Raw genomic sequence first — 9,896 nt, forward strand, 5'->3', positions numbered from 1 at the left:
TTTAAAGGCTAGGGTTTAAGGTTTAAAGGTTATGTGCTAAAGGTTTAGGGTTTAGGTTTAGATTAACTAGTGTTTTCTAATTTATGTATTAATTAATTTCTTATATAATTGTAAAAGAGATAATATTAATTTGGTTCTTCAAAATCATGTGAAGATTTGGTTCTTCAAAATCGTTTCGGTGTATTTAAAACTATTATTTGAAACTGTCTTAGCTATGAGAAAGTTTCATTTTAGTTACTTAATTATGAAAAGTTACAATTTGATAACTAAAATTTTTTGAAGTTTTCATTTAAGTTACCAAGTTGTTAAAATCGACGTCATATGGCTTTCTCTAAACCCTTAAACCCTAAAAACATAATCCTTAAAACCTTAAACCCCCTAAAAATTTCATATGGATATTGATGTACATGTATATACATAGATATATATTAATGTAAAAGCTTATATATGTTTATAAAAAATTGTGGAAGCAGTACTTAATATTGATTAATTTTTTTTTGGGTTTAGGGTTTAAAAGGTTTAAGGGGTCATAGTTTAAGGTTTAATGTTTAGTATTTTAAGTTTATGGTTTAGGGTTTGTTATATTGGGCTTGGAATTTAGTGTTTTAAAGTTTTTTTGTTTGGAGTTTAGTTTTTATAGTCAGAGTTTTAGTGTTTAATTATGGTTTTAAAGGTTAGGATATTAGGGTTTAAGGGTTAGGGATTTTGATAAAAATGATAAAAAAATAAAGTTATTTTAGTGTTTATGCATTAGTGGCGTTTTAATAAAAAATACCACAAATATGTCAGAGTATGCAAAACGTTTACGTTTTATTTTGTGTTTCTAGTGGCGTTTATGGAAAAACGCCGTAAATTTGTTTCAGAAATGGAAAAACGTTGCGTTTTGATCTGTGTTCTTAGTGGCTTTTTTCACCAAACGCTGCAAAAGGATAGAAATTAGTGGCGTTTTTATAAAAAGTGCCGCAAAATTTGTGCCTGATACTGCAAAACGTTACGTTTTGATGCAAAATGTTAGTGGCGTTTTTTAAAAAAACCGCAAAAGACTATGCTTTAGTGGCGCTTCAGCAGAAAACGCCACAAATAGATTTTAGTAGTTTCCCAAACGGTGCCATTTTTTCCTATGCTTTTAGTGGCGCTTATTAAGATACGTCGCAAATTTTAATAAAACTAACCAAAACGATATTGTTTTATTAACCCTAAATTTCCTTTAGTTTTCCCCATGTCAGATTTTCCCGACTTCATTTCCCCAATTTCCTAACTTCGTTTCCCCTAAATTTCCCTAAGTTATTCTTCCTCAAATTATTTTTCCCAATTCCCAAACTTCCAATCCCTTTGTGATCCAAACTCCCAATTTCCCAAATCCCTTTATTTCTTATCGGGTTCCTCCATGCTACACCTTCCATTTTCTCCCAAATTCAAACTTTTCCTTTCAAAATTTAAGCTCCCAATCCGCCGCAAAGCTCGATTCTTCAACAAAAAGGTGCTGGAACAATGCCGTTCCTCTATTCTGATTCCTGTAGGAGCATTCGACCCATTGCTTTATGCAACGATTACTTTCAGATTTTTGGGCTGTAAGTGTTCTTCCTTTTTTTTCCGCTAGTATAGAATTTTTAGATATTTTGGTTATTCATTGTGATCCTAGTTGATGCTTTTTAGATATTTTGGGTAAAAAATGTAGAGAAGTTAGAAGAATTATAGTTGCCATGCTGAAAGTAAAGATGCAGCAGGTTGGTGAAATGTTTTTAATTTCACATAGATTTGGCTTCTTTATACGTTTTCTTGATCTTTTGCAGTAAATTTGGTGGGACACAGCACTATGCAGTGTTCAACTTTGATGAGACTAATGTTAGATGAGCCATCAATTTTGTTTTATCTTTCCGTATTGAAGTTATGTTCCTAGCCTTCTTTTATTTTTGAGTGGTTGTATTTTTTGTGCTTCACTTGTGCATCTACTGGTGTGTGTGTCTGTGTTATAACTGAACCATAAAAAAGTTGTTCCTTTAATTTTCTTAATAGTTTATATAATTTGAACTCTATTCATATTATGGGTTTTCTAACAAAAATGCTTTCAATTATGCATCTTTTTGGTTGACAAAAATGTGTTTTTTCTCTCTTGATTTTTTCTTTTATTAGCTACTAAAGTGAACCATCTTTTGGAATCTGTGGTTGTCTTAGGTACTGGTCCTTTTGAAATTTAGGTATAGTGCTTTATATTGAAAAATTAGTCTGATTTTATATTAATTAAAATTTAATTTATTTTTTTTCTTCCTGTTTTGGTTTTGTGGATAATATGTTTTGTGTAGTTATGGTTAAGTAAATATCTTTCTTCTTCATTGGCTGACTTTTAATGTTAGGGATGTTGGGTTTTTAGCTATAATAAAGATTCTTTCATGGCAAGCTTAAAGTTTGTCCTTGATGTAGTTGCTAAACTCACTGGCTAATGATTGTTCAATAGATGGCATGATTTGGGTGATTCATTTATTATTATTATTATTATTATTATTAATGATTTTCTTTCTTTGATCTCAGTTGGTACATGATAGAATCAGTTTGATTTTATGAATAAATAGGTAGCATATCTAATCTTATAGCATAAATTAATTTATTTATGTTCATCATAGTCCAAACAGAAATTAGCTTCACTTTCCGATTTTGATATAATCAGCTTTCACTTTCCGGTGAAGATTATATTTTGATGATTAAAGAAATTGCTTGAGTTGTGCTGCTACCCTTACTGGTAGTGATTTATTTTACAGGTAATTTAGGGTGGCAGTACATGGTCAGTACACTGACTGATATATATATATAAGAAAATTGTAGACATATATGGTGTTTCAGAACAGTAGAGATTTGCATTTTGTTTGAGTTTGGATTGTGAAGTAGAGATGATTGAGTGAGCTCATAATAATCCAAATTCTACATGCTCTTCGCTTTTCTTTGTTCGGCCTATTTTTTATTTGATCCCTTATTAGGCCACTTTTTCGTATCCATGAAAGCTAAGTTCTCTCTTTCAAGGTAACTAAAGTTTTCTTTGCTTTGTCTTATTTGTTCTTTTTTAATTTTACTTTTTTCACAGTTTTTTTTCTTGCTCTGCCTGTATTTATTTGCAACAAGAAAAGAGCGAAGAGGAAAAAAGAAATATTGGAAAAAAAGTTGACAATCAAAGTTCAAATATTTATAACAATGAAAATTCATTTTTCCAGGTTGGTTTTGGCACGTGGGTTTTAACGTTCGAGTTCTTCTATGAAGGTTAGACATGTGTTTTTCTTTTTCTTTTTCTTTTTTAAAATTTGTTCTTTTGCATGTTTATATACGTTTCTTATCAACAGTTTATTAGTTAATGTAGTTTTTTCTCACTGTTTTCTAGCTCTATTTTTTTAGTTTGTAATAACTTTAATGAAATGGAGTGACATGTTTTCTTGATTGATTTCATTTTAATGGATACTACAGTTTCAATGAGATTGATTGATGTTGATGTATTGACGGCTATATGTAATTGGGATTAGTTTTGGATTTTGGTTTAATGTTGTTCTTTGTCTGCTCAATGGGCTTGTCAACAATTTGTGCCTAGAATTTGAATGTCGGCATCCACATGATTACTAGAAAATATAAATGTCAGTAATGACTTGAGCTTCATACTTGAGTTAAGGGCTCCCGTTTCTTTTTTCTGCTTAGAGATGTATGTTAGTAAATTTATTCACTATGCTTGATTTAATATTTGTGGAGCTTTTGGTTGTATTTGCATTTCAAGATTATAGAATTTATGATTTTTGGCTGATGACCTTAGACTGAACAAGCTTTCTTTCTTTTCGATCTCAAAATGTTGAAAAATTGCCATGATAATTTTTTCCATCCATTTAAAATCCCTATGTTTGCATTCAGGACCTTCTGAAGTAAATTTCAACTCCAGAGCTATTTTTATGCAGTACTTTTCTCTTCGAAAAGTGCTAGTCTTGAAATGATCCTTGAATGGCAGTGTCTTAGATTCTTATGATTGTTGCTGACTTCCTGAACTCAAATTCATCATGCTATATTTTTCTTATTTCATATTGAAGGCAGGCATTGTAATTTATGATTTGAGGTAAACACTGCACAGCATGAAGTTAGTCATAGGTTCTGCACGATCAATGACTGAAAAATATGCCAAGGCTGGAGCTGGAGAAAGCAGTTGTAGCTATCAATGCACTGAAACTAAAGTTGATTCAACGATGGTATTAGCAGTTGATTTATTTGATTTTTATGTTGTTTGTTTTGGATTCGTTATTTTTCATACTAAATTGTTTGATAAATTTATGGTTTTGCTCTATGAAAATCCTTTTGTTTTCACATGTTGCCATGCTAAACTAGTAGCACTCTTATCTTAATTTTGCAGTCACTATTCATAGGTAGGTTCTTGCATGAAAGACCTGTTGAAGAGGAGAGACCACCTTCAATGGCAGTTAGTGAATTAAATCAATTAAGTCACTACTCAGAAGTAAAATATCCATTAGCCTGTTACTTTATCAGAATGTGTTATATTTCCTCAACAATGTCTAATTTGAGTTTATAGAAGCAATAAACTCATGTAGTAAACAGTGGATGTAGTAAACCCATTTCAGTCTAATTTCAAAAGGTTTTTGAATTTCCATTTTAGTCTATAAATTTTCAAGTTTATTACTGTACATTTTGAACTTCTGCATTTTTTTTTGCAATCAATTAGTTGCACTATTTGAATTTGTAATTTTGTTATTTCAATATTAATATGATTTTTCAATATTTTGACTAAAAAAATTAATTTATTATATGATTAAATACTATCTTTTTGACTAAAAGTATATATTTAATACTAATTAATTTTTTATATTAATAACGTTTGACTTTAATATTTAATATTTTTAAATTTTTTTTAAAAGTTAGTGGCGTTTTTTCATAAACACCGCCAAAGAACAGTATTTTTAGCGGCTTTTGTGGAAAAAGCGTCGCTAAAGGTCTTGAGCTGTAGCAGCGTTTGTGGAAAAAGCACCGCTAAAGGTCTTGATCTATAGCGGCGTTTGTGGGAAAAGCGCCGCTAAAGGTCTTGAGCTATTGCGGCATTTGTGGAAAAAACGCCGCTAAAGGTCCTGATCTATAGCGGCGTTTGTGGAAAAAGCGCCGCTAAAGGTCCTGATCTATAGCAGCATTTGTGGGAAAAGCGCCGCTAAAAACCTATTTTGGCGTAGTGAATAATAATTAAATTCTATATTACGATAAAGCATAAAAGAGATAAATAGCATAAACTAAATAACTAAAATAAATAAACAACTAAATAAACAAACAACTAAATTGATTAAATCGATCATGAAGATTAACTTGTTTCAGCGGTTGTAATTATCTTTGGATTTGGGTTTTAAGGCAAATTAGCTATTAACTAACCAATTATTATCTCTCGGCCTCTAATTGATTAATGAATTGATTAATACTCACTTATGTCCTAACCTCACTTTCTCAACCAAGATAAATTACGGTTTACTCGTCAAACTTATCTCCCGACTTCATTTAACCTTTGATTACTTCCTAGGGTTGTCAAGTCTAGGGTTTAAGAACGCATAATTTATACCAAATAATCCTTGGAAACCCTTAATCCTTCGTTAATCACTTCATCATCCACTCGTTAATCTCCCCTAAGGGAATTAGCTACTCATGGTATTTATAATCTCAAACTTGATTGATATAAACATGTAAATAACATGAATAAACCTAAAGAGAAAATAGATATAGAATAATCCTAATTTGTATCAATTAAGAGTGGAATAATGAATCTCTCAATTAGGGAAACGAGTCTCATCGCTTGCAAAGGAAAGATGAACTGAATAACTTCGATTGCATAAAAGAAATCTTTGATCAAAATCGATTCCAAGAGAAAAGAACAAAAGTTTAAGAAAATAAAAGAAAACTAAATCTAAATCCTACACTTAAACTACGAGGGTTTTTGAATGCGTCTAAGACGACTTAGTTACATCAAACCCCTAAAGTCTTATTTATGGAAGTGTTAATAGCCTAAGTTAGGTCTTTAGCACGTCCTAGATCTTCGTATAAATTTGATTGTACAAATGAAAATAACCTTGAAAAGCATGGGCTCCACGTTGGTCTTATGTCGTGCCATGCACAAGGCATGGCGTGACACGACATGTAATTTGTAGTCTTATGGGTCAATGTCCTACTTTAGCAACTCTGGAAGCTTGTGCATCACTCTTCCCAAGTTCCTACGTTTATTGGGCACTAAATTCAGCATCCTACACACTTAAATTAACAGATTAGAACTACCTAAAGCTCGTGTTGACCTAATAGGTCACTAACGCTCACAAAATGTGTTAAAGACACTTATTTTATTAACTTCTACTACATAATTACTAACTACTGAAAATGCAATAAATAATACTAAAATGGCTAGAAAATAACTCTTTAAGTTTAGAAATATACCAAAATGACTACTATATTTGACGTTAGGTCACACGTTAGTATTTTTTAATTAATTTTTTAAAATTTTAAAAATTCAAAAATATTATAAAAATTATTTTAAATTCAAATTAAAAATCATTAAAATTATTTAAAAAGTATAAAAACTTTAAAAACTTTAAAAACTTTAATATATTTTTTAATTTTAAAAAATTAATTAAATGCTGACATGTCATCCGCATGACAATTCATGTGTATGCCATATCAGCAAAGTTAATTAACATTAACTTTTTCTATCTATTTGGGGTGATCCGACAAAAAAGTGTAACTTCAATAGCTAAAAGAGGTAAAAATTAAATGAGGACTAAAATGACTTTTTTATAAAGTTAAAGGATCGAAAAAATCATTATACCACACCAAAATAAAAATTTAATGGTGCAATTTTAATGAATGAGTTGTTTTGCTCACTCATCTAGTGTACAAAAGTCAATTTACCCATTTATCGATGGAGGGAGTAAAAATGCAATCCAAAATATAGTAAGGGAGCTCTATGGTACTTTTACCCTAGTTACACCCTAATTTTTTTGTTCATTTATTTGGGAAGTCTTTTCTCTTTCTTCTATCGTCATCCACCTCCTATAATCGCCCCTCTTCTCTCTCTCGGCTTTACAAATCAGTTTTTTTTTCTCTCCCATCTCAGTTCTCACCCACTGCCGTGTCCACTGGTTTTTGCCCGATCAGACCCGTATTCCGTGTCGGAATCCGTGTCGACACGGGTACTGAACCCCAAATTGCCGAGTCCGGGTAACGAAGCATATGATTGTGGTGACAACCTTAAATTCCCTGAATGACTAGATTGTCTTTCATGATTTTGCTCCTTTTATCTGACTAGGATTACCTTGGCTTGCTTTTCATTTTATTATGCATCAACTCCATATTTCCTGCCTTATTTTGGATGCCCATTAATCCTTAGTACTCGAAACTTGCCACCTGCGAAGACAAGGCAGGCTTTTTTATGTAGAATGTCAGTGGTATTGTCAATTGGAGATTTGCAATTAACTGCAGAAACATTTGATCTGTTTTGCTTCGACACACTGATTTTGTGGGTGCTCTGTTTGCAGTATATGGCCTGTCAAGTGGGAAGAATCAATTTGCAAGCAGGTTTATCAATATCGGAGAATGATGTCTTTGCAAGTTCGTGTCTGACGCTTGCAACTTGTGCAATCCAGAGGTGGAGCAATGAGCTTAGTTTAAGTGGACAATCTTCGAAGATTGGTTTAAAGTCTTTAACGTTCCCCAAAAAGAGGTAAATTTGAACTTTATTAAAATTTTGAGCTGCCGAAGGTCTTCTATTCTCGGAAGGATTCTATTAATGATTGTAAGCTGATACCTGATTGTTTGCTAGCTAATTGAAATTTTTAGATGCTCTTTTAAACAACCCATATGATTTTGCTCACCTTAAAACAGTTCAACACAAAGACATGGTTGGAAAATAGCATTGGCCTTAGACACTGGTGGGGTGCCTGGAAATGGTGAAGATAGTCTCAACAGTGACAGCTCTAATCTTGGTGGTACTCGACTGGGCAGGATAGTAAGTGCAGGTGGGAGGCAGCTATTAGAGAAGTTGAACTCGGCAAGAAAGAACTTCCCCATGAAGATATTCCTCCTCCTTTTGGGCTTCTATACTGCAAATGCTTTGGCAACTATTCTTGGACAAACAGGTGATTGGGATGTATTAGTTGCTGGGGTTGTTGTTGCTGCAATCGAGGGGATCGGTATGCTTATGTACAGAAAGTCCCCTTCTTTAAAAACTGGAAGATTGCAGTCGATTGTGGTAATGGTTAACTATTGGAAAGCCGGAGTGTGCTTAGGTCTTTTTGTTGATGCTTTTAAATTAGGTAGTTAACTTGAACTTCTGCTATTGGGTTGGGGCTTCCTTTTGAATGTATTTTACATATAGCCCTGGCTCTATCGATAGATTGTCAACTAGGTGAGAAATGTATGATAACCATTGCCCATGTATTTTGCAAATAAAAATTCCCTGTTGGGTCAAGAAGCTCTGCTGTTCTTCCCAGCCTCATCATCCCCCTTTCGCCCCTTACCCATTTCTGTTGCCCTTGGAAATTTTGATCGAGTTGCAGGCAGCAAATAGGTTTCACTAAATCAACTTTCTACTGCCTACTGAGTTTTCATGGACATACATGTAGATCATGTGGTTCCATCGATGCTTTATGTGCTAAAGTTTTAGTGATTGGACTTCAGGAACATTCCCAATGAAGACGTTGAGGTTATGTCTGCCGTTGGATTCAATCTTTGCCTTTGTGTTGCTTTGAACGAAAATTGTAATGGCATTAACCTCTTTCTTCTTTTCCTTTCTTTTTGGCTCAAATTTCCTTAGTATGAAGTACTATTTTGCACGTATGTTTTCTTAGGTGAATGAGGACATGGGATTTTTCTCCAGTAGCCCACAGGCAAGGCAAGGATAATAATGAACACATCATGTCATGTACACACTAAATCATCCCTTTTTTTTTTTTCCTAGGATAATAATGAACATCAGGAAACCTCTCCACTTTTTTCAACTTTGCCAAATCAAATATCCGAGTATTTACGTTAGATGTTTGTTCTCCAATTTCTAGTGTCTTTCCAACAAAGGAAATCTTCCTTTATTTGGACAGAAATCATCATGTAGACATCTAGCTTAGTTCTTTCCTATATTTAGATCTGCACACTGTATTGGAAATGCTGTATTTGATATTTGATACCCAGATGAAGTAGTCTGTGAATGACTACTTAAGTGACACTATAACCACTGAATGACATCACATCATAATACCAGAAGAAAACAAAATTCATTAAAAAGCAAATGAAGGAACTTAAGTTCAAGTTCCAATACAACATTCAAATCCTAGATAGTGTCATTGAATAACCAAAAAGGACTTAAGTGATTAGTAGGCTGCAGTTAAAGAGGTAAAAAACAGTTAGTTGCACCAATAGCCCAACTGAGAAAATGGTATTTAACTTAGGTTATGCAAGGCTCAAGGGACATCTTTAGTTAGCCAAAATTTAGAGACATCTCAGAGTATTTAGAAATAATGCATGGGGGCACAAATCCCATGTACCCTCGTCATCGTATAAAGGTACAAAGCTTGTGGTTTTCTTCAGTATTCAAACTGAATTTGGTGTGCATCAAGTGCCAACAGAAAAGTATACATTGTAGCAACAAGACAATAATGAAAAATATTACAGATGAAAATAACACCTGTCACTATTCCATCATTATTAACCTGATACTCATTATTAGTTGCATTATCTAACCCCTCACCATGAATATCATTATCAGCTAAAGCATCTAACACTTTATCACAAGTATCCTTGCAAGTGTTTTCAATTCCAACATGACTATTAACTTCAATTTCCACTGCCATGTACGATAAAAACTAAAGCATTAATTTCATTCTTATTTAACCTTTTCCACTTAG

General features: G+C 32.9%; 2 protein-coding genes across 18 annotated transcripts; both read left to right on the forward strand.

Moving 5' to 3' along the window:
- Window positions 1–1,151: 1,151 nt before the first annotated feature.
- LOC107949531 (uncharacterized) lies at window positions 1,152–4,625 on the forward strand. Of its 16 annotated transcripts, none has more exons than XR_005910971.1 (5): window positions 1,191–1,571; window positions 1,657–1,727; window positions 3,204–3,249; window positions 4,056–4,211; window positions 4,373–4,625. XR_005910971.1 is itself a non-coding variant. In XM_041089478.1 (4 exons), exons 1-4 carry the CDS (start codon window positions 1,388–1,390, stop codon window positions 4,387–4,389), a joined length of 318 nt encoding a protein of 105 aa, XP_040945412.1. In that variant the 5' UTR covers window positions 1,191–1,387; the 3' UTR covers window positions 4,390–4,625. The 16 variants fall into 16 exon arrangements, 2 of the variants coding, with proteins under 2 accessions (XP_040945412.1, XP_016739697.1); XR_005910970.1 differs by having other exon boundaries at window positions 1,192–1,571; window positions 4,060–4,211; XR_005910978.1 differs by having other exon boundaries at window positions 1,197–1,571; window positions 1,679–1,727.
- A 2,350-nt stretch (window positions 4,626–6,975) lies between these two features.
- On the forward strand, window positions 6,976–8,790 carry LOC107949532 (ycf20-like protein). 2 transcript variants are annotated; one of them, XM_016884209.2, is made up of 3 exons: window positions 6,976–7,239; window positions 7,536–7,720; window positions 7,882–8,790. In XM_016884209.2, exons 1-3 carry the CDS (start codon window positions 7,231–7,233, stop codon window positions 8,318–8,320), a joined length of 633 nt encoding a protein of 210 aa, XP_016739698.1. In that variant the 5' UTR covers window positions 6,976–7,230; the 3' UTR covers window positions 8,321–8,790. The 2 variants fall into 2 exon arrangements, with proteins under 2 accessions (XP_016739698.1, XP_016739699.1); XM_016884210.2 differs by having other exon boundaries at window positions 7,026–7,445.
- The last annotated feature ends 1,106 nt before the right edge of the window (window positions 8,791–9,896 follow it).

Source organism: Gossypium hirsutum, chromosome D03 (genome assembly GCF_007990345.1).
Source record: "Gossypium hirsutum isolate 1008001.06 chromosome D03, Gossypium_hirsutum_v2.1, whole genome shotgun sequence".
NCBI lineage: Eukaryota > Viridiplantae > Streptophyta > Magnoliopsida > Malvales > Malvaceae > Gossypium > Gossypium hirsutum.

What these genes read in the sequence shown, in the direction of transcription:
- LOC107949531 (XM_016884208.2), top strand. Translation starts at nt 1,388, where the DNA reads ATGCTACACCTTCCATTTTCTCCCAAATTCAAACTTTTCCTTTCAAAA. An exon ending in TACTTTCAGATTTTTGGGCT is followed by an intron (nt 1,572 to 1,793) that starts GTAAGTGTTCTT and finishes GATCTTTTGCAG; the next exon opens with TAAATTTGGTGGGACACAGC. An exon ending in TTTATCTTTCCGTATTGAAG is followed by an intron (nt 1,889 to 3,203) that starts TTATGTTCCTAG and finishes TCATTTTTCCAG; the next exon opens with GTTGGTTTTGGCACGTGGGT.
- LOC107949532 (XM_016884209.2), top strand. An exon ending in TTAACGTTCCCCAAAAAGAG is followed by an intron (nt 7,721 to 7,881) that starts GTAAATTTGAAC and finishes ACCTTAAAACAG; the next exon opens with TTCAACACAAAGACATGGTT.